This window comes from Urocitellus parryii, chromosome 5 (genome assembly GCF_045843805.1).
Source record: "Urocitellus parryii isolate mUroPar1 chromosome 5, mUroPar1.hap1, whole genome shotgun sequence".
In the NCBI taxonomy this organism is placed as follows: Eukaryota; Metazoa; Chordata; class Mammalia; order Rodentia; family Sciuridae; genus Urocitellus; species Urocitellus parryii.
Genome location: NC_135535.1, coordinates 200,422,817 through 200,445,479, shown reverse-complemented (window position 1 = coordinate 200,445,479; position 22,663 = coordinate 200,422,817). Strand labels below are relative to the sequence as shown.

General features: G+C 53.2%; 1 protein-coding gene across 3 annotated transcripts in view; it reads right to left on the bottom strand.

The window, feature by feature from the left end:
• Nucleotides 1-22,663, bottom strand: part of Grk5 (G protein-coupled receptor kinase 5) — a 192,152-nt gene that overhangs the window by 17,703 nt on the left and 151,786 nt on the right. For all 3 annotated transcript variants that reach the window (XM_026384279.2, XM_026384280.2, XM_026384281.2), the window contains 5 exons: nucleotides 11,516-11,616; nucleotides 9,142-9,234; nucleotides 5,888-5,951; nucleotides 4,883-5,023; nucleotides 1,837-2,027 (listed from right to left, as the gene is read on the bottom strand). In XM_026384279.2, the coding sequence (XP_026240064.1) occupies nucleotides 1,837-2,027; nucleotides 4,883-5,023; nucleotides 5,888-5,951; nucleotides 9,142-9,234; nucleotides 11,516-11,616 (590 nt within the window). The remainder of the gene's footprint in view (nucleotides 1-1,836; nucleotides 2,028-4,882; nucleotides 5,024-5,887; nucleotides 5,952-9,141; nucleotides 9,235-11,515; nucleotides 11,617-22,663) is intronic.

The following is a 22,663-nucleotide window of genomic DNA, read 5'->3' as shown; positions in this document are numbered from 1 at the left end:
ACACTGACAGCCCCCAGGGCAAGGGAGACCCTCCTGAGGGCTGGGAAGACCCTGAGGTCCCAGGATACCCTGAAGGTCCTGGGAATGAAGAAAGAGAAATCACTGCATCCAAAGCTCCCGCTGAGCAACTGGGAAGAGAGAACTGCAGGGGAGAAGCTGGGGCCCCCGGTGAAGACCCCTGTGGGCAGGGCTCAGGGGGGCTCCAGGGGGCCGGCATATTCCTGCCCCAGCTGGGCCACAGCCAGGGGGAAGCAAGCCAGAGGGTCACATGCAGGTGCTGCTGCCTCATCTATTCCCAATCCTGCCTCCTTTATGCAGAAACTTGCTCGAAATTAGGAGAACCACTGCCTTCCCAGGATGGGGGACAGGCATCAGAAGCTTCTGGCTTTCCTAGTAAAGGGTAATAGCCCAGAGGGGGGCGCACACCACTCAGCTCTGCCTTGGGAATGACAATAGAGCCCATCTGGATGGGGTTCCAGTTCCCAAGCAATGGGCTTTGTTTATTTAACTGAAGGCAGCTGTCCTTATGGGGAGTGGTTAATGTACCCAAATCCACTGGGCAGCCTCACAGAGTGATAATTAGTGTCTGTGTATACTTGTTCCTTACGAAATAACGTTGTTGCTATTGTTATTTACATTGTCTTCCTTTGATGTGCTAACAATTCCAAATAAGGACAAGAGACACCTCCTCAATAAATCAGCATCTGCCTGGTTGGAAGAACAGCTCCCCAGGGGCATGGGTCAGAACCAAGTCCACGCAGAGGGTCAGGACCCCAGAAGAGCAGGGTTCTCTGCCACCCTAGAAGAAGGGGAGCTGGGCTTGGAGGGCTTTATTTTCCCTTTTCTTTGTTTCTTTTTTTAAGCAAAAGGCAATCAAGTGGAGGATTCTTTTTTCCAACCCTTAGGGAAAATGTTCTCTCTTTTCACTTGAATAAAAACAAACAAACAAAAAAAATAACAAGCAAAGAGATGGGATCGGGGAGGGCTTGTCACCAAGACCATTCTTTCCGGTTCCCAAAACTTTCCTGGACTCCTCAAATGGCTGTGGCTCTACACAAAGGTCTCCAAGCTGGGGCCAGGAGGGTCTGTGGGAATGTCAGAGTCCCAGGTGCCGGCAGTCCCGGGGCTGTGGTGGCTGGACATCATTCTCACCTTCCAGGAGCCTCCCGTACATTTTTTAGATACATGATGGTGCAAATCAGTTTGCTGCAGTGATTCGATTCCACTAGATCCACTGGTAAGTGTTTAATTTCAAAATATCAATATTTGCCACTATGTAAACACGTGTTGGGATATTTCAATGTCAAACCATCACGAATAGGGGCAAGCTGACAATTTCAATGTCAAAAAGCAAAGGGCTCAGAGGTTTTCAAGTTTCTTTGTGGAGCGTTTTGAGAAGCAAAGTCCACTGCTGACCCTGAGGAGAATCTGGACACATGGCCCCACAGTCCAGGGCCCTGTGGCATTGAGGTCCGTGCGGAGAGTGGTGAGCACAGGGTGCTTCTCTGATGCCTGCCCCTGGGTGGCCTCCCTCTCTAAGCTTCCTGGGGCGGATTCCCCTGAGCTTCCTGGGGTTGGGATGCAGGGACAGGGATTGTGGCCCACTGACCTCAACTTGGGGGAGCCGGGGCTTGGGGAGCATCGTTTCACATGCTTGGCTTCCCGATACTTTGGAGGCCAGAGAACATACTGGAGAGAGCCCTCCTCACTTGCTCGGTCCTGGGGATCCCTGGGGCTCCACGGTAGGAGGAGACCATCTGACTCTTGCATCCTCACTTGTGCTAACCTGGTGCAGGGCCAGCCCCACCCAGTCAAACTCCCGGGAGCACAACTCACCTGTAGACAGTGTTCTCCCGGTGCAGGTCTTCCAAGCCGCAGAGGATCTCAGCTGCATAAAACAGGGCTCGCTCCTCCTCAAAGCCAGGGTTCCCCATGTTGTAGATGTGGAACTTCAGGTCGCCCCCATTCATGATGGTTAACACCAGGCACAGGGCATCCTTGGTCTCATAGGCATAGGCCAGGTTGACCTTGGAGTGCAAGAGCAATCATGGTGAGCTCATGGCAATCACCACCCACTTCCGTCTCCCTTCTCAGGTTCCTTGAAGCTGGAGGCAGGAGGTGGAGACTATCTGTACCCTGAGACCCTCTTGGTTACCTTATCTGCTTCCCCTCTTGGCTGATGAAGGACTTAAACTTGACTCCTTCTAAGTGGTTCAAGGTGAAGGGAACACAGGGAGGAGAGAGGTAGGCCAGCACCATGATCCTCCTGGATTCCTACCCCAGAATGGTGTCTGTGCTTTCCCACCACAAAAGCACCTGCATTCATTAGTTGGTTAGAACTGGTGTTGTCTTGTTGGTTGGTCAGGAAGGTGAGACTTGGATGCCCTGTGGGTGGTGGGGACCCATTATCTCAGGGGTGAAGGGCTAGGAAGTGGCCAGTAGGGCTTTGGGGAGTGGAAGACTGGCCAAACTTTTTCTTGCAAGCAAGACATGCCATGTCCACCTGCCAAGGGAGCCTCTAGGAGAGGTGGATTCCAGACACCCAAGGCACTATGGATTGGGGCCATGGGGTAACTGGAGAGGTGGGCAGTGTTAGGGTTGATTGCAAATTACAATGGGTGGAATTCCTTCTTCTCCACTTAGAGAGTTTGCACAAATAAAATCTGAGCCCTGCAGACCGTGCCAGGGAGAGGCTGGGCCGTAAAACTTGGAGGGAACGTCATTCATTTCTGAGGAAAGGTGACAAAATGGCAGCGAGGGGAGAGCAATCTTGTAGGGTCGTGTTTCTGCCACCGACTGCCGCAGGTACAACTCAAACCTGCCCAGGTAGTCCCGAGGAAGGGCTCCCGCAGCAGGGCTAGGGTTTGCGTGAGCATCCTCAAAGGATCATGTGTTTGCGGCTTGGTTCACAGGGTGGCGCTACTGGGAGGCAGTGGGACCTTCAGGAGGAGGGGTCTAGCTGAAGCCCTTAGATCCCTGGGGGTAGGCCCTGAAGGGTGCAGTGGGACCCAAGCCCTGTCTCCCTGTTTCCTGGGTGGTCTTCTTCACCATGAGTTCCCACTAGAGACCAAAAGCAATGGGACAACCTGATCTTCGACCAGAATCTTCAGAACTGGGAGCCAGAGTAAATTTAAGTGCCTCAGGAATTTCACTTTGGTGATGGAAAGCTGAATAATAAAAAGTGTCACAGTGGAACTCCCTGCGGGCACAGTGGATGAGACACAGTCAAGGAAGGTCTAGCCATCAAAACTAATGGCCCGTGAAGAGGTGTCAGCCCGGGTTTGCCAGGCACAGGGTCCTTTTCCTGGAAGTGGACCCCCCAACATCACCCCTCCATGGGCAGCATCGAGGGGGCAATCAGTAGTCAAAGAGGCCTAGGCCCAAACTGGCAGGTGTTGGTTATCCACCTCCTCCTGGGAGGTGCCATGGCACTGCCCACCTCTTCCCCCTGGACAAGGCTGGCGGCTGAGGGCAACCTGAAATGAGACTCAGAGACCCAAACTTCTGTCCACTTTGACTATCACTTTATAAAACCACCTTCCTGTGAGGGATGACCAAGGCCCTGGGCTGATGTGGTCTCTCCTCTCACAGTTGGCGGGAGTTTAACGGGGACAAGCTTCATGGACAGCCATTTGGGAACAGCCATCAAATGAAAAACCTGCATACCCTCTGCTACGGCAATTCCTCACCAGGAACTGGAGTCTACGGGGACGTTCACAGGTGTCCACCCAGAACCCACCAAAGGAATGTTCAAAGACGGACCCTGCAGCATTGTTTGCAGTGGTTTAAAACGAGAAGTGATTTCCGTACAGTTCATGGTTTATCTTTTCTGAGCAATGAGGAAAAATTTTGGAAAATGGGGTGAACTATAGGTGTGGATAAAGGGGGATGTGCTACAATTTAAGGGGAAAACGTACCATAAGGTGTATGAGAAGGGGGCTGGGGTCATAGCTCCGTGGAAGAGCACTTGCCTAGCACTACGTCTAAGGCACTGGGTTTGATCCTCAGCATCGCATAAAAATAAATAAAGGTATTGGAAAAATTGTGTCCCTCTACAACAAAAAAAAATTTTAAAAAGATGTATGGGGAGACGCTGTTAGTTAAAAATAATAAAGCCTGTATATGAAAAAAACATGCCTGGAATCTCAAAGAGGGAGGCATTTATTTTTATTGTGTACCCTTCTGTGCTGATTGCATTATTACCTTGTACCTGTATTGGTTTTTAATAACATGTTACAGAGGCCAAGTATCAATGTATTCCTCCAAACTTCCCAGCCCCCTCTACAGCTAGCTTGTCCCTGGATGTGACTAGTTCATGTGGAATGTCAGTCCAGTTGAGCACTAAAAATTTCCTGGGGAGCTCTACCCCCAGCACTCCCTCCAAGCTTCAGATGGAGTAGATGAGATGGCAGAGAGTGGCCTGCTCTGACTGGACTTGATGTGGTTGACAAGATAACTTAATTGTTTTCAGCTACTAAGAGTTGGAGCTAATTTGTCACTGCAGCAAAGCCTAGCCTAGACCAACTAACATGATACACAAAACAAAATGGTGTCTCCCTAAGAAACTCTACCACGAGGGTCTCCACCAAGATGAAACCAGTCTAGAGGGTCTATAGGACCCAAAGCTCCTTTTGATTGAGCCTGAGGTGAACTTATTTTGTTCACTAAGGAGTTTATAAGGTGGTCCTGGGGAACAGAAGTCTCAGGCTCACATGCAGAGGGTGTCCAGGCCTGGGCAGGGCTGGTGACAGGACAAAAAAACCTACAGGTTTCTTACTTCCCTGGGGGTGGGACCTGCCACACGGGAATACCACCCACTTTGAGGTGACGGGGGTCTGGGTTACCGGAAACACGGGGCTGCTGTTGGGCCCGGGACACTCACCACGAACTGGCTGTTGACCTTCTCGAGAATCTGCTTCTCATTGAGCGCCATGGACTCCCCTTTCCTCTTTTTGATCCTCTTCTTCTCCAAGCGCTTGCAGGCATACATTTTGCCTGTGGCCCGAACCTGGCAGGCACAGACCTGAGGTGCAAGAGAGACACCCAGGTCATGGGCACTGTGGTCTGCCCAGGCCCCTCCACGGCAGGGCTGCAACTGACAGACCCGAGCCAGCTGGGCTTCCTGTGGCTGCTGCAGGCCCACAGGACCCACAGTACACCTGGCTGTACCCACTGCTGTCCTGGGCTCTGCTCTTGTGACCTGGCCTCAGGGCCCCTGGCTGTCCCCTTTGTCTGCTTAGGAAGATCCCGGTCCTCAAAGAAACAAAATCGGCCATGCACACACCAGTTAGATGATTGGCAGAAGCTTCAAATGCTGCCCTTGTCTTAGAGGCAACTGAGTTTTCTTCTGCCAGCCACTGGTGGGGAAGGTTGGTTTTGGGGGACAGTGAAGGGAGACCCTTGAGAACCCTGACTTCATCATTCAGATCTGGGAATGGGGCACTTGGTTTCTAGTCTTAGTTCTGCCCCTGACTGGCTGTGTGACCTTGGCCAGGTCACCCAACTATTCTGAACCTCAGCTTTCCTCATCTCAAAAATGGAAGTAACAAGGCTGGCCTCACACACACTGGGTCACATAACGCCCAGCGAGATCTGTATTCCCACAGGACCGCGCATGGCCAGGCATCATCCAGACAGGCAGAGGCTGAGCGGCCCCCACCTCCCTGCCTCTCCAGGGAGGCCCGCTCCCCACCCTCCTTCCCACCTCACACACGTCGTGGACCCCGAGGCATGGATCCTCCACCCTCCCTCATTGCCACCACAGGACCCAGGGCAGAGCTGTCCCTGCCCCAAGCCCTGCTTAGAACTTCAGGCCCACCCAGGAGGGACAGGAGAGGTGAGTGGAACCTGAGCTGGACCTCAGTAGAGAGCGCGGGTGTGCACTCACCTCCCCGAAGCCCCCTTTCCCGAGGACTCGATACTGCCTGAACGTGTTTTTGGTCACTGGTTGCCTGGAAAAGAAGCAAGAACCCCAGGTTGGTCTCTGGAGGTAGGAGTCAGGATCCATAAGACATAGATGAGGGAACCAAAATGCAGAGCCTGCAGCCATACTCGGGAGGAAGCGGGGAGCCCTGTGCAGGGAGCAGGAAGGGACTGGGAGCCAAGAGGAGCCCCTCCGAGGCAGACAGAATGACAGAAAGGAGGCCCTGGCCTCCCAGGCCTGCAGGCCTCACCCTCCCAGGAGGGACCACACTTTCTGCCCTGGCTCCTTGCAGGAACCAGAAGACCCAGCCTCACGAGGGGCAAGGCTACTGGCTTCAGGTCTGCTCCTGGGACTCTCGGACAGTCAGTCCCCAACCCTCCACCACCAGGTACCCTTTATCCTATTTTCCCCATTGATCCAGGATCCGGGAAGACCCTGAACGTCCAACGCCGTATTTATGAAGTAATCTCCACTTTGTGTCCCCCAACTCCCTGTTTTCATTAGCAAAGCCACTTAGAACATCTACTCAGGCAGGACTTTCGGTCACAAGGACAGTACTTCGAGGAGTAACCAATAGAGGGTCATGTAGTCGCAGCTAAGGACTCCACGGTGCCGGGAGCTTACTTTTCTTTCCTGGCTTTTTGGGTACAACTAATTAGCTTAAAATGTTAAAACTGGCTCTTGGATCCCCAGGACTATTTTTGAGTGCCCTGCTCCCCAGGGGTCCTGACCAGGGCAGAGGTTGGAGTGAGACTGAATTGGGCCAAAGAACTGGGTCAGCAGGAGAAGGCCAAGCGAGCTGGTGGCCCAGCATGAGGCACGATTTGAGAAACCCTATCCTGCACGGAAACCCTTCTGGCTGCTGGGGCCTGAAGAGGGTTTGGATTTCACTGGAAACCACGTCCTCGGCAGTGCAGTTCCTTTCTTGGATCAACTCTGAAAGCCAGGCACCCTGCTCCTTGCCTCCAAGGCACGTGCTGTACCTCCCTTCTCTGTTCGCTGGTGGTTCCGCAGGAAGCGGGGCAGGTCCCCACTGGAAGCACAGAGATGCTCCCTCGGCCGCGCTTCTTCTTCCACACAAGAGCAGCCTGGGCAGCCTTGGTGAAAACCTGCCATGTGCCCGCATCCGCCACGCGGCCCTGGGAGCCTTTCCTAGAACAGCCCCCAAAACCACATGAAGGCGCCGAGGCCTAGCAGTTTATGATACATGGAGAACAAACAGCCGGTCAGCGCCACCGCAGAGCTCCTCTGCGAGGGGGAAATAAGTGTAATACAATTTCCCAGGAATTTCTTGGTTAACCTTGGGAGGAAAAAAAAACCCTTTAATATTTCAACAGTACAGCACCAACAGGCCAGGATCTTGTTTAGAAAAAAAATGAGGGGAAGGCAGGGTGCTGTCAGTCATTAAGCCGGGATCCTGCTTCATGAGTTCGGAAAATGTAATGCCTTCCAGAGTGAGTGCTTAACTTCTGGGGCTCCCAGGGTGACAATGCTTGCTGAGTGCTGCCTCCTGCATGTGGGCTTATGTCAGTGTTATGCTAACCCCAAGAGGTGCTGCTGTCCCTGTTCTACAGAGGACGACACTTAGGCATTGAGAGGGGGAATGGGATGTCCAAGGTCTGGCTGGTATGTGGTGGGGCTGGCACAGGGGTGTAGGCAGGCATCTGCAGAGCCTCGTTCCAACCTGCACTGGCACCTGGGAGGGCTGGGGCAGAGGGCCATGTGTTACCCAGCCCAGGGCTCCAGGAAGGGCAGGATGAGTGTGCACCCCATCAGCCTGTCCTGTGAGCCTCAGGTGGGCTGCGGCTGCAGAATCAGACACGGAGAACTGAGGGCTGTGGTCCGGTCATGACTGCAACTGTGCCCAGTGGTGTCCCTCCTACAGCTAATGGCTGACTTCTGTTGAGGATTAGCCTGTTGAGGATCTAGCACATGCTAAACTCCTCTTATCTCACCCTCACCCCAAGACTAGGAGGCAGGCATTATTGTCCCCATTTTACCAGTGAGGAAATGGAGGTATGGAAAAGTAACCCAGCCTTGCCAAGGCTCCTTGGGAAGAGAGTCAGAAGCAGGACTCAGACTGAGTTGGGTACATGTGCAGGGTGGCCAGTGGTATCATCGGGTCAACAGAGAAGGCCACCTCTGGTCTCTCGGTCATCCCCACTGGTCAGGGTGGAGAGAATGGCCCACCCAGCTGCACAAAGGGCATGTTCCTGCTGGGCTTCCTGAAGTGTGCTGGGCTTTGAAGGGGCTTCTGTCTTGCAGCTTCTGAGCTTCTGCAGGGGCTGTGGAAGGGGACACTCCCACCTCACCTTCCAGCTTAGCTCAGCATGGGTTTAACGTAGCTATCACTCCTTTCTCCAAATCCTGGAACACTGTAGATAGCTGGGCAATGGGCTGGGGGTCCTGGGCCAGGGTCGCCCCTTGGCTGCACTACTGGCTTGCTGAGAGATAAGGCAAATCAGGTCCCCTCTATGTCTCTCCTTCCTCATCAGTCACAGTGAGGCCACCTCTGCCCAAGTGACAGCCATGCATATGAAAGCACTTTGAAGAGAATGAGACATCAAATAAACCATTAAGAGACTCCCTGTCTCATCTCATTAGCGAGATGGAAAACTAAAGAAAGAGGGGAGCAGGCACAGTGCTGAGGACGCTGGGGAGGAGCAGGCGTGAGCTCGGGAGCAACTGGAAATCGGGGGCGGCTGCTTCAAAGGGCAATTTTACAGTCCCTCACAGTTTGCAATCAGGTGACTTTTGACTCAGAAACTCCCGCTAGGAATTTCCAGGGCTGTACTTGCAAAAGTACATAAAGATTTATGTACAAAGCTATTCATTATTTCGGGGAAGGTTGCATAAAAACTTGAGAACAGCCTCAATGTCTATTAAGGGCACTGGGCAAAACAAAGAGTGTGCAACTACTTCAAAGACTCTGGTAGCTCTAATTTGCTAGCAAAGAAAGAATTCCCAAAGAGAGTGAGCCAGAGAAGCAAGAACAAGGTGTTGAGTGTGTGTGTGCATGTGCGCACGTGTAATGCACACATTAATAAGCACAGGGCATTTCTAGAGTCCCCAAGAACTTAATTAATGAGAGGAGGATAGCTAATTTTATTGTACCCATGGGCCACAGGGGTAACCAGCTTTTATATGAATCCTCAGATGGAATCCTGAGCCTGCTGCTCCCACTCGCTCCTCTCACGCACGGGGTGTGGGGGACTCACCTCTCCAACCATTTCCACTGGAGAAAGCGATCAAAATACATGCTGTCCAGATATTCGTGGAATGGCTCTCCACTCAGGTAGTCATGGACAGACCTAGCTCAGAGAGACAGAAGGATGGGCATGTTATAATCGCAGGCTTGAAGCAGCCAGGCGGGGCTGTACCTGCAGCGTAACAAATGCAAACCATGGAGGCAGGCATCTGGCCAAAGGTCTTGTCATTTTGCTGAAACTGGATGATCCTGCAAACATGGTTTGGTGTCTGCCAGGTACTGGGCACTGTTCTAGGTCCTAGGATATGCCAGGAGCATGGGATGGGCATTGTGATTAGGGACACAAACAGTAAGTCACGAGCATTAAACCAGCAATCTCAGAGTTATGTCATCGCCAATTAGGGGAAATCTCTCTGAAAAAGGGATCTGTGAGCTGAGGTGAGGACAGAGGCAGAATTACTGAGTTACAGGGAGGGGCTGGGACTAAGAGGTGGGGTGGGGGTGCAGAGTGGGGCTCAGTCCCTGAGGGATTTGAAATTGATCCAGGACCAGTGAAGTCCCTATGAGCTTTTCATGAGTGCAGCAGAATTTACTGGTAACCTGCTGTGGGCCAGGTGAGGACAGGCTCTGGGAGACTAGGACTCCTCTATATCTTAGGCAAGGCCTAAGGGGGCCTGGCAAGGTTCAAACTTGGCTGCAGACAGGGGTGGGCTTCTCCCCTTAAAAAGTGGGCCTGTTGTGTAAGGTGTTACACACCTGTAATGCCAATGGCTCAGGAAGGTGAGGCAGGAAGATCACAAGTTCAAAGCCAGCCTCAACAACTTAGTGAGGCCCTAAGCAACTTAGTGAGACCCTGTCTCAAAAGAAAACATTAAAAATAGGCTGGGGATGTGGCTCAGTGGTTAAGCACCCTTAGGTTCAACCCTGGCACTGGCGCACACACACACACACACACACACACACACACACACACACAGCAACCCAGCATGCTAACGGATCCAGCCAGGTACTTGGAACCTGAGGAAGGGCAGGGACCATGGAAGGGTGAGGACATGCCAAACTTGAACACGGGCCAGTACGGGAGGCCAGGATGGCTCTTCCCTCGGGGTCAGAGTCAGGGTCCCTAGCTGTGCCCCTGCCCAGTGTTAGACCCTCAGCAGCTTCTACAGAGCAGCCAGCAGGTGAGCCTGGCATCCTTCTGCTGCACTGGATCAGGTGGGGGGGGGAGGGTCTCCTGAACACCCGCCTTCACCATCACACCATTGCTCTTCCAGCTCTTCCCTGGCTCAGGGCACCCAAGTGGCTGGTTTTGTTGTTCAAGCTGCACCAGGGCCAGCAGGGAGTCCTTGCTCACTTTGGAAACCCCCGGTACCTCGCATGTGGGGACACAGCAGTGCTTAATACCTGGGTGCTGAATAAGAGCCCACGAAAATACCCCAGGCCCAAGCAGCTGTGTGGGGTGAGCTGGCTCTAGCCAGGTCCTAGTGGGTACAGGTTTCCGTGTGCCGTGTCAGCTCACAGGCAGTGGTGCTTGTGTGTGTACATACATGTGCAGTGCTAGGTGCACACGCCTTTGGAAGGTGCTGTGCAGGATGAGGTGCGGGCGTAGGTGGTGCCACTGACTGGTCTCGCTCCCCCTGGGGTAGACGTAGGGGCCGCAGACAAGGGGCTGGGTGCTGGGAAGGCTCCCGCGGCCCACCCTGCATTGGCGGCAACTGACTTGACTGGTGGCAGAGTGGGGGTTGGGGGTTGGAAGGATTTCCAAGCCACAGAAGCAGGGTCAATTTTTGCACATTCCTCTGTCCCAACAGCCTGGAGGGACACTTGTTTTCATCTTTGTAGCAGATATTTTCTTTGGACTTGGTACCCCGGTATCTCATTCCCTTCGTGAAAAGTGTAGCCATCCACTTATCCACAGAGGACTTGTTTCGACAGTGCTAGTGGATGCTGGGACCTCCGACAGTGTCAAACTGTGTGTGTACTCTGATTTCCCCATATATACCTACCCGTGATAAAGTTTAACTCATAAATCAGACACAGTAAGAGGTTAACAATAATAACTAATGATAAGATAGAACAATTATAACACTATACCATAATAAAAGTGACTTGAAATTTACAAGTTATTTATTTCTGGAATTTTCTATTTAACATTTTTAGACCAGACTTGCCAATGTGTCACTAAAACTGTGGGACATAAACTGCAGATCTGGGCGACTACTATGCATAAGCCATTGGGTGGCCTGGCTGGAGCTCTTGGGCTCTGAAGACCTGCTCTGGAGCTGGGTTACTGGTGGAGGGTTCACCTTTCCGGGTATCCTAATGCCTCAGCCCAGGGAAAAAGGTGGGCCTGCCCAGGTAGGTGAGAGGGGTGGAGCACTTACTGAGCACAGGCAGAAAAGAGTTCTTTGCTGGGCCTCTGCAGGAGTTTCGCCTCTGTCTGGGAGACCAGGTCTCGGCTAACTTGGGCGATGAACACCGGGGACTAGAAGGAGGAAGGAAAGGGAAATGATGAGGGAGGAGGAGGGAGCCAGGGCGTTCCCATAGTTGCCAGGTCAGGGACCAGTCGGACCCCCAGGGAGGGTGCACACAGCTGCGGGGCCAGAGGACAGTGAGTATGCCCAGACTTAGGGTGCGATTTCTGGCTCTCACAGCCGTGGGGCTTCACAGAGGCCACGAGTTCCTCTGAGCCTTGCTGCTCACCTGCACAGTGATCATCCCTGTGGCTGCGACCTGGGGTCGGAACTGACAAGGTCAGCAAAGGCACACGGCTGCAAGGAGCTGTGCAAGTGGCCTCGGTGACTCCTAGTGAGCCCAGTGAGCTTGGTGGTGTCCCTGGACCACTCAGTCTGTTTCCCCTGAGGGTAAATGTGACGGACGGGGTACCCAGGCTTGAGGTGCAGGTGTGAGAGGGTTTGCAATGGAAAGCCTGGTGGGAGGGGAGGGGCTGTCGGAGCAGCTCTGGGGCTGGCAGACCTTCTGCTGATCCCAGGTTCGGAGCTGTGGAGCCTCTGGCTCAACCGTTCACCTCAGGGCGCTCAGGAAGGTGACAGGAATAATCATTTTACCCAGAACAATCAATAAAACTTTCAGGAAAAGCTTCTGGCCCAGACCCTGGCATACAAGTTTGGGGTTGTGAAATTAATGTCACCACTTCACTTCACTCTCCTAGGTTAGGCTGCAGGCCCGAGGCTGGGGTTTGAAAGGGCGGCTCTGAGCAGCAGCCCCACCCTGGGCGGGCCTCACCCACCCCCACCCTGCCCACTGCTCACCCTCCACCAGCTGTTCCCAGGGCCTGACTCACCAGCTGGCCTTTGAGGTGGGCTTTTAATAAATTACAGGGGAAATTGAGAAAAATTACCCGGAATGGGCTCAGGAAGACGGGCGTGAACACATCTTTCTGCCCAAAGAATGTTGGAGTTGGAAAGGCCTGCCTTCTCTCCCAGCTCTGGAGATGTGACTACAGGGCTGAGTACTCCTCTAGGTCTGCGGGGCGGTGCCTCCTGGGGGCATATAACCTGGGGGTGGGTGGGAGGTGGCAGCTGGCAGGTCCCTGCTGAATGAAATCAGCCGCTCATTTTCTATTCCCCACGATTCTCTATAACCAAATTCCTTCCTTCTTCTCTTCAGTCTTTCCCAGCTCCACCCTCTGCAGGCTCACCCCTGCCCTGGGACTCTCCCTCCTCAGGGAGCCTCAGAGGCTCCAGCCCAGTGGGGGCAGCCTATGGGTGCAAAGCCAGTTACCCCGAGCACCAGGCTCCCAACACAATTTCCCACCAATTTGCCATGGGCTGCCCTGGTTAGGGACAGCCCCCTGCCTTGAAAGGTCCCTTCCTCCTTGGCCTCCAAAGCTGCCCTCTTGGAGAAAAGATGCTTCGTGCTGATGCTGCAGAAGGAGCCTGGGACGAAGCAGGAACCCCAAGCTTGTTCTGACCTCTGTCTGACCTTGGTCATTTTGTGGCTCCTCTGTGACAGGAGAGAGCTGCTCCTGAGATATAACCTCAGGCTCCTTGGAGATTTGAGAATTGATGGTGGGGTGAGGGGTGCACTTCTCAGACTTGGGAATTCTGTAGTTCGATCTCTTGGGAATCAGTAGCTCCAAGCTACTTCAGAGTGATAAAGTATGAACAGGGCCTGGGGGCACCCGCCTGTAATCCCTGGACTTGGGAGACTGAGGCAGGAAGATCACAAGTTCCAGGCCAGCCTTAGCAACTTAGTGAGACCCTATCTTCAAGCAAAAAAACAAAAGGGTTGAGGGGTGGCACCCCTGGCTTCAATACCCGGTAACAAAAAGCGATCAAATGAGGACAAACCACTGTCCAAGGGCAAATCTGCTTCAGGAAGAAGAGGATTGAGGGCTGGAGCAGCCTTGGTGGGGAGGGCCCGGTAACGACACAGAGGGGCGCTCGATGCACATTTGTGAACAAGCGGGTGAGATGAGAGACGTGCTGCACCAGGATCTGACCTTTAACCTGGTAGGAATTAGCAAAGGCCCAACCTGGGACACTCTGAAGCGGGGCCCTCTAAATCTGGGAGCAAGCTCCTCATGCTGCAGCAAAGGGTGACAGGCTCAAGAGCACTGAGAGCGGAGCTTGTCCCTTGGCCTCCTGCATAGCACGGGGGACTAAATATGCAGATGGACATTTCCTTTTGTCTCCCTTTGCCACTTTTTCTCTTTAAAAAGCTTTGCTCCCCCGCAGCAGAGCCTTCAAGATGGAATTTTTTAAAAGTTTCTCCTATTTTTCTTCAAAGCTGGCTTTGAATAAAACCTATTTTCCGGCCAATTTGACTAAATATCTGTGGAGCTGCCAGCCTGGTAGCCTCTTCCCCTGGCTGGTATTGGGCTGCTGGGTAACAAACAGATGCTGGGCATGTGGCTGTGGGCAGGAAGGGAACCATTTTTTGGACCCGAGGTGCCCACCTGTCTGCACTTGGCTACACACGACCCTGCCAAGCCTCTGCCTTCACCTGCACCAGGAGGACCCACCCTCCCGCCACAGGCCCAGCTGGGGCTGACAGGGGGCAGGGGTGGGAAATGAAAAGGCAAAGCCAGGATGCCCTTGTCCTCAAAGCCCCTCCCTCCCGTAAGACACAGATGCTATATGCACTGTGAGGGAGCGTCCTCACGGGAAGTTCTTGTACTCCTTGGCCACCTTGGCCATGTGTGGTGACATACAAAACGGGCTAGGTGGGACTCTGTGGCCTTCAAGCTTTTCTTTCTTTCTGTTTTTTAGCAGCAAGCTTTTTTCCTTTTCCAAATGAAATTTATCTCCTTATGTAGATCCAACATTTAAAATCATTAAAAGTAACCGGCAACAACGGTTTACATAGAGTGAAGGCTGACCCTGGTCCACAAGGCACGTGAACACCTCCCAGGGGTTCTCCCATTTAGCCTACATGACAGCTCTCTGAGGCACATATCAGCATCACCACCTTTTTGAAGACCAGGAAGCTGAAGTTCCAAAAAGTTAGGCAATTGGCCCAAGAACGCCCAGCCAAGAAGTGACAGAAGGGATCTGAACTATGTGCCTTGGTTGGAGGTTTGAGGCCGTCTGGGCCTCCTCTCTTACCTCCTTCCCTATCTCCCAGGAGGTTCCTTATGTAGAGCCAGCGTGAACACCAGGGCACTGCTGGGTCCTACCAGCAGAGACAGGGGACACAGCTCAGGCAATGAGACCTGCACTCACTTAAGCCCGAGATCATTATGGGCTGGAGCAATCTGGGAAAGGCTTTGTAGTAGTTGGAATTGAAGGCAAAGTAAGACCTGGCCCCAGACCTCCCCCCTGTCATCAGCCTCCCCTCTGCAGGCGAGGACAGCCCACTGTGCTCCCTTCTCGGTGGATGGTAGGGGTGGCCCAGAGTCTAGAGGTGACCAGTTCTGTGCATGAAGTCTCGCCACTCTCACAAGCCAAGCCCTGGCAGGGGAGTGAGCAGCAGATAATGCCTGTGGTTTCACCACCACTGCTTTAAACTCAGCCTCAGGCTTGACATGAAGAGATTAGATGATTCCAACTAAAACCCCTTTCAAGAGAGTCCAGGGAGTGACAGCTTTGCCAACAAGATGGGAATAAGAAGCTGCTGGCCAGTGTGGACCCGGAACCCAAGCCCTCCAGGAGGCGGCGAGCAGCGGCTCCCAGGTGCGCTTCAGTGGAATCTGGGGTGTCTGATCCTTCCCCTCCAGTTTAGAGAAGTCCGCTGTAAAGAGAGAGCCAGTAAGAAGGCCCCCCACAGCCTGCAAGTGTGCCCGATGCACCCCTCAGAGGGCCCTGGGGATCCCAGCTGGAGTCACACTTGCCATCCATCCCCGGGAAGTCCCTGCCAGGAGGGAGGGGTGTATCCTGCAGGCCAGGAGGGCTGGTGCCCTCACTGCAATGAGGACTCAGTTGTGGATAGTGGACTGTCCTCTGTGGTGTGGCTGAGGGCCAGGCTGGGGAGGAAGGCAGGGGCTATGCTCCACATCAAAGATGGCCTCCTGATTTCCCTCGAAGCAGACATGCAAAGGTGAGGGCCTCCAGGCCCTCAGATGTCTTCATGGATAAAGGTGACCAGGAGTAGGGGCTTAGTAAAGTCGGCTGCAAAATTCCCCTAGGTCTGGGAGCCCTCAGGCCCACAGTACTTTGAAGTTAAGGATGGTCTCCTCCTCCAGCTGCAGGCTTTGACTTTTAACACAATGGTATGACTAAAGCACCAAGTGACCTTCCCTGCTCTCAGTGCTGGAGATGGAACCCAGGCCTGGAGCATGCTAGGCCATGCTCTACCACTGAGTCGCACCCAGCCCTACCAAGGGTCCTTTGGAAGTTATGAAACGAGCTCATGACGGAGTAGCCCCCAAGGGCTGGAGGAAGGACCCGAGGTTTCTCTGCTCAAGGGGTCCACCGTGAATACTTGGCCTCTTGATGGTCTCAGTAGCTGACGTTAACCAGCCTGCCTGGCCCTGCTAGAAAGTCACTCTGGTGACAATCAGGATGACACCCAGCTATCCTTATAAGAAGTCCTTGAACTGAGACAGCTTAAAACAGCATGATATGTCTCAGAGCACTGTTGTGTGTCCCTGGGACACTGACCAGAGAGCTGTCTCCCCGCTGGCCTGACCAAAAAGACTTGGCTGCTGGGGGAACTGGTGCTGCTGGGACCACCCATCCCGCTGCTGCAGGTGGCCCTGGAGCTCTGACAATCCCCTCAGTGCCCGCTCTTTGGCTAAGGACCCTCTTCCACTCTCCCATGGATGCTGGGGAGGAGCAGGGTGGCATTAGAGCTTGGGTACAGTTCACCTGCTCTGAGTCTGTGCCTCTGGGTAAAAGCCCCTTCACCCTGAGAGGAGAGACCTGATCCTTTGGGAATGAGAAATTGACCTTGAATCAGAGGATGCTGGGTTGCACTTGGCTGGTGGCCCAGGCTGCCAGTGGTTGCTGCGGGTAGAACAGACGTGATGTGGCTGTCACTCTCCCCCAGGAATTCCCAGCTACCTGTTCTGTCTTGCTGCCTCTGCCTGACTCCTCTGCTCTCCCTGATGCTAACTGGTTCTGGGGATCAGGCAGCTCCCAAAGTCAGGGTTAACTATGATATATCTTTTCAGGCAGCAAGAGATGAAGTGTGCATGGGTAATTTTCTGGGCACTGCTGTGACAGAGAAAAGTCTTTCATGCCTGGCAGCGGATGATGTGGCTGTGTACATGGATCACTGTGTACCTTCACTCTTCTCTAGGCCCCTCCCCTCCCTTTGTCTTCCTCTTTCGTGTCCTCCACTGCCGTGACCCTAAACTTCAGCATGCTGGCTAGGCCGACTTCTCTCTGACTTCTGCTCCATCAGATCAGAGCCTCTGTGATAGTCGGGTGCAGCAGGGGTGACCAGCAATGATTCAATGCACTAAAGGCCTTGGGATTTCTAGGGGACAGTTTGGGGTGGCAGTCTGGTTGGAGGGAAGAGTTAGGGGATGTCACGAAGCTGCGTTTGAATAGCAGTGGGTTTAGAGTGAACAAGTGCTTGGTTTGGAGTGACTTCCTGGCTAAGAGGTTACACAAGGGGAGGTGACCTCACCCCAGTGCCTTTAGTGCAGCCATGGCTCAGTGCTTCACATTTTCATGTTCACAGAGTCAAAGGGCTTAACCCCAAACTGGAATTTCCAGGGAAATGCAGGCAGGCTGAGGAGGGAGGCACGGGCCTGGCCTCGGGAAGAAGCCACCCGCTGGGTTCTTTACTCTGTACTCAATCCCAGAAGCTCATGCAGGTCACCCAGCACACCCAAGGCTTCCCTCTGATGATGAAATGATGAAACGTCCCCTCTGTGTGACCTCACACTGAGGGATCCAAACCTCAGGGCAGCTGGCCCCCAGTTCAGCTCAGCTTCAGCCCTTGAAGCCAAGGCCAGGCAAGCCGTCGGTCCACGAGGTGGCACTATTGAGTCCCTGCACCACAGTGCCTCCAGAGCCCAGGAAGACACTCTACCTCTGGACCAGCCTCCTGTCCTCCAGGAGTAGGGAGGACACAGGGGCAGGCCTGAAATAGTTGGCGAGGGATCACCCTCATACCGGAGCAGTGCTCCCTCACACTAACAGTTGAGGGCAAAATGAGAGATCCATGTGGGAGGAAGCCCTCCCGGGGAGATGAGAACTGGCCCTCGGAGCAGAGGGAGGATTTATAGAGGAACCACACTGCGTGGCAAAGGCCTGGAGGCTGCAGGGAGCTGGAGCATCAGGAGAACTGCTTCACAGTTGGGGACATTCGTCTCCACGGTGGAAAACAGGAATGGCAGTGGCACAGGCCAGGAATCTCAGTGACTCAGAAGTTGAGGCAGGAGGATCGCAAGTTCCAGGTCAGCCTCCGAAATCTAGAGCAGGCTCTAAGCAACTCAGTAAGACCTTGTCTCAAAATAGAAAAATGATAAGAAGGGCTAGAGTGTAGCTCATGGTAGAGCGCTCCTGGGTTCAATCCCCAGGACCGTGAAATGGAAAATTAAAGGAAAACGAAGAATGAGAACATGGGAACGGCTGTGATAGGGTGCACCGCTATCCTGGGAGCTTTGGTCATCAGCCCTAAGGGGGACATCGCAAAGACTGCTAGCATCGGTCACCCCCATGACTGTACCTGCTCTCCAGGGCACTGTCTCCCTCTGCACCACGAATGACTGATAGAAAGAAAGGACACCATTTTCTGCATCAGTGAGAAACTCCAGATGTCTGAGGCTCTTGCTCGTGAAAGTCTCTTTCAAGAGGTCAGAGTGGAAACAGGATGAGTGATACTGGCTGGTGTCCTTGGAGGGAGCTGGAGCGTGACCCAAGGGCCAGGAAAGGCTAGGAGATCTGCCCCACCTCCACCCCACCCCCACCTCCTTGATAGCCATCAATAATCCTCTGCCTCATCCTCAGAGCCATCTGGAAACACAAGCCCTGTACTTGTTCAGAAGTCAGGACCCAAGATGGGGACGGAAGAGGGAGAGATCAGAGAGAACTCTCCGGGGAGGAACCCCAGGGCTTTCCCCTCCAACCCACTCACGGCACAGATGGAGAACCTGAGAGAAGGGAACCCTCCCAGTTGCTGGCCCATGAGGGAGCCAGGATCTGCATCTCAAAGTGCATGTGTGGGGGAAGAGTTCTGAGCTGCCAGAGCTCTGGCCCAGCACACTGGGAAGGACATTTCCATTTCAGTGGCTCATCCCCATTTCACAGGTCAGACCACACATCCAGCAGTCTTGGCCTGGTATCGCTCCCGCCCATCAGCTCCTCTCCATGCCCATCTCACTGGCCTGCTTTCAGGAATTCTCTCTCAGACTATTCAGCAGGGTCCTCACAGATCTCTGCTACCCCTGGCTCTTGCATTTGACATGACAGTCCCCAATGGAGTTTTTCTGCATCATACAGCATTGATGGTCCCTATTGCCTACAGGATTGAGTGCAGTGCCTGCTTGGGCCTGGCCCAGACACCCTTCCCAGCTTCTTTCCCCTTTCTGCCCTCCACTCCCCATGATCTGGCCCCATGTCGGCCAATTCCTGAGCAAGCTCTCATTTGTTCTCAGAAGGAGCCCTTCCCACCCACTATGGCTTACCCAAATCCCACCTAGTCTTCAAGACCTGCTTCCAATACAACCATCCCCAAGAAGACCCTGTGAACAGTGAGGACCTTCACTGAATCCCACCACCCAGGGACACTGTCACAGCACTGCCATTGCTGCCATTTCTTGAGCACCCACTTACCAAACACCAGGAGCCTTATGTGGGTTATCCTGTTTAATCCTCTCAAAGTCGATTTTATTATTATCATATGCATTTTACAGATGCAGAAATAGCTCAGAAGTTAAGTAACCTGCCCAACATCACACAGCTGGTCTAAGAGCAAAGACAAGATTCAAACTCTGGCAATCTGTGCACAGAGCCTTATCCCTAAGCAGTATCAGGTCCTTCAAGGATGCCATGTTCCTTCCTAGATAGCCTGCAAGAGAATCTTGACCGTGACCTTGAAAAGCAAGCCTTTTTTGGAGAGGGCTGGATAAGGAAGCACAGTGGATCCTCATGCTTTGAGAAACGCTGTGTGCAACACACACACACATACACACACACACACACACACACACACACGCACACCAGTGTCCAACATATGTTTTGCTTCAATATACAGACACATCCCCCTGAAGAGCTCGGAGCTCATTAGCAATGGTTCTGCCAGTGGACAAAAGGTCAGTCCAGGAGACAGCCCACTCTATCTCCAGACGCAAGCACTTAGGGCTTGATGATGTGTGTATTTTCCTATGTGGGCAGCTGACATTCCCCATGTAAACTATTTGCAATTTCCCAATGTGGACAGCTTGGCTTTCAGGAAAAGCTGAGCAGAAGTGAGACAAGACTCTGGAAAAAAAGGGAGGGGTAGTTCCCAGGAAAGGGAGTTGTTCTGTCCTGATGGACCAGAGTGAAAGCAGTTACTTCTGGGGACCCTTTTCTCCCCCAGGATGGAACGAGGCAGGGTAACTCCCACGACTGTACCCTGCCCACCCCTTGACCTGCTTCAGCTACCGGAAGCCTGGTTGTGGGCAGAGCAGGGGTGGGAACCAGGCATCCAGCAGGAGCCAGAGCCGGGGGCAGCTGTGGCCTGTGAGAGGGACAGCCCAACAGCCATGGCACTGGGTTTTCCCACCAATTTGTGCTTTGGTTGCTCTGCAGTAGAATGCTGGGAGGTGGGGCTCACTGTCCTAGGATCACGGACATGGAAACTGAGCCTTGGAGAGCTGGGTGAAGGGCAGGACTGTTGTTCCATTTCTGTCTCATGAGAAAGGAGTGCAGTGAGTACTCTGTAACCACCTGGAGACAGGGCAGTCAGAATGGTGGACTCAAGATTCAAATCCAGGCCTTTCTGGCTCTAAACCTGGATTCTTTCCACTTCACTTTGGTGTCCCTGGCACACGACCGACTTCTCAACATACTTGTTGAACAAATGTGTGTGTGCACATGAATGTATGTTCACAACGCAGATGAAGGAGCCAGTCCTTTTCCAGTGCATCAGAAGTAACTTCATGAGGCTATCTGGTCTACCCTCTGCCTTGCTAGGCCAATCAGAGTTCTTTGGAAGTTTCCCCATCAGAACTGGATGGAGGTCAATGCACATCTCAGGTAGGAACTGTGGGCTGGTGGCTGGGGGAGAACATGAGCTGCCCTTGGGGGACATGTTCTGGGTCCAGAGGTACCTAACCCAGGTACCGCCGTGTTTCTCATGGTTTCATTTGGTCATATGAGGAGGCCCCAGTCCCAACTTTCTAATAACTTCCCCTTTGTGCAACTGAAAGGTAAGAGCCCATCACTTGCTGCCAGGAACCAGGGACCAGGGTGAGAGCAGGAGGTGGTGAGGCACGTGGGGCCTTGTTCCAACCCCGACTCCTGGCTTGAAATGAAACATGCTTGTACCATCAATCACAAGAGTTCAGAAGACAAAGGCAAAGTCTTGTTGACCAGCAGCCTCTGGGGAGCGTTTCCTCACTTGGGGGTTGATTTAAAGTCTGGCTGACAGGAAGAAAAAGCGCCATTCTTCCACCTTTTTAATCAAAACCTCAGGGCCATGTGTTAGAGCCACTGCCGCACACCCTGGAGTCTGTCTGGAGTAGTTCCTCTCTCTATCCGTGGCGGCCAGGCAGGAGACACAATCCACAAGCCCCACACAAGAACGGATCAAAGGAAAGAGGAGGGCTTTGTTTTCTGGGTCACTGGAGAGAGAATAAATCAGCTCAGCCACACGCTCACGAGCGAAGCTCCCTCCACTCTGGGTCTGATGTCTGTATCCGGCAGCTCTGGGCAGGGACACCCAACTGCTCAACACAGCGTCCTCACGGCCAGCCTGGTTGGTGGACTGCAAGGCCTGAGCATTGTGCCAGCGACACGGCCAGACACACAGCTGATAGCTGGAGGTGTGTGTGGTAGAAGATGGAAAAATAAAAAATCTCCTCCCTGGGGCAACATACTGTTCCTCTCCGAAGTCTTAGGGGAGGTGACCCTCACTGCTTGCCTTGGAGGTGGGCACGGCCTCCAATCAGAAGTGGATTTACTATGAAGCGCGGGAAGCTTAAGCTTTGAGGCTCTCAACTTGCGGTTCTGGGAGACACAGAATGTTCTAGGCAGGGAGGAGAACCCAGGTTTCAGCAGGGAGCATTTCTACAGAAATATTTCCAGTAAATCGAGGCAGTGGATGAAAAGGAACCAAATCTCCAAAGCTCCAGTAATTGTGATTTCTTTTCTCATCTCAACATTCGCTTTTGTATGATGTCCTATTCCCCACGTTGTTAATGCTCCACCTCCCTGGCTCAAAACCTGGATCTTCCCTTGTCTCCAATACAGAGCACTCAGTCTCACAGGGCCCTTCTCCAGATGCTTTCTGGAGTCCACCTCTGTCTCTGCTGGCCATCAAGCCTCTAGGAAGATGGTGCCCAATCTGCCATCTTTTCCTCTTCTTGATGAAAAGCTCAAAGACCTAGAGTTAGAGCTCTCTGTTGCATCATGTGGTTGGTGGAGGAGTCAGGAAAAACACACCGACACTGTTTGGAAGCGTCCACTGCCCTAGGTAAGGCTCACAATTCCATTGTGACACAGGCACATGGCCACCACTACTTGAATAATGACCTCTTCCACCTCTTCGATGGGGATTATGCCAGGCACAAGAAGGGACTTCCAGGGTTGGGAGTTGTCTTTGTGAGCAACAGTAGAGGAGGGGACACTGATGTGACAGATCAGGAGGATTCTGCGCTGGGATATGAGTCAGGTTCCCTGAGTGTGCATTCTGTGCCTAGGTCACGAGTTCTAGCCCAAGCACCGAAAAGGCCAACTCAGTTGGCCAATGGCAAGAGTTCAAGGCCAATGTGGATTGTGGACAGCCTGTCATTCCCGGGAGGGAAGGCTACAAAGGTGGCCTCATCAGACACAGGTGGCTTCCAGGCTAAATGAGGCTTGGCCCAACCCCGAGGGTGAGGGCCTTTGACAGGCAGTGGGGAAGACCCTTCCATCCTCTGACTCTGGGCATCTGCCCTGAAGGCTTCCAAGAAGACTGGACACTGGCGAAAT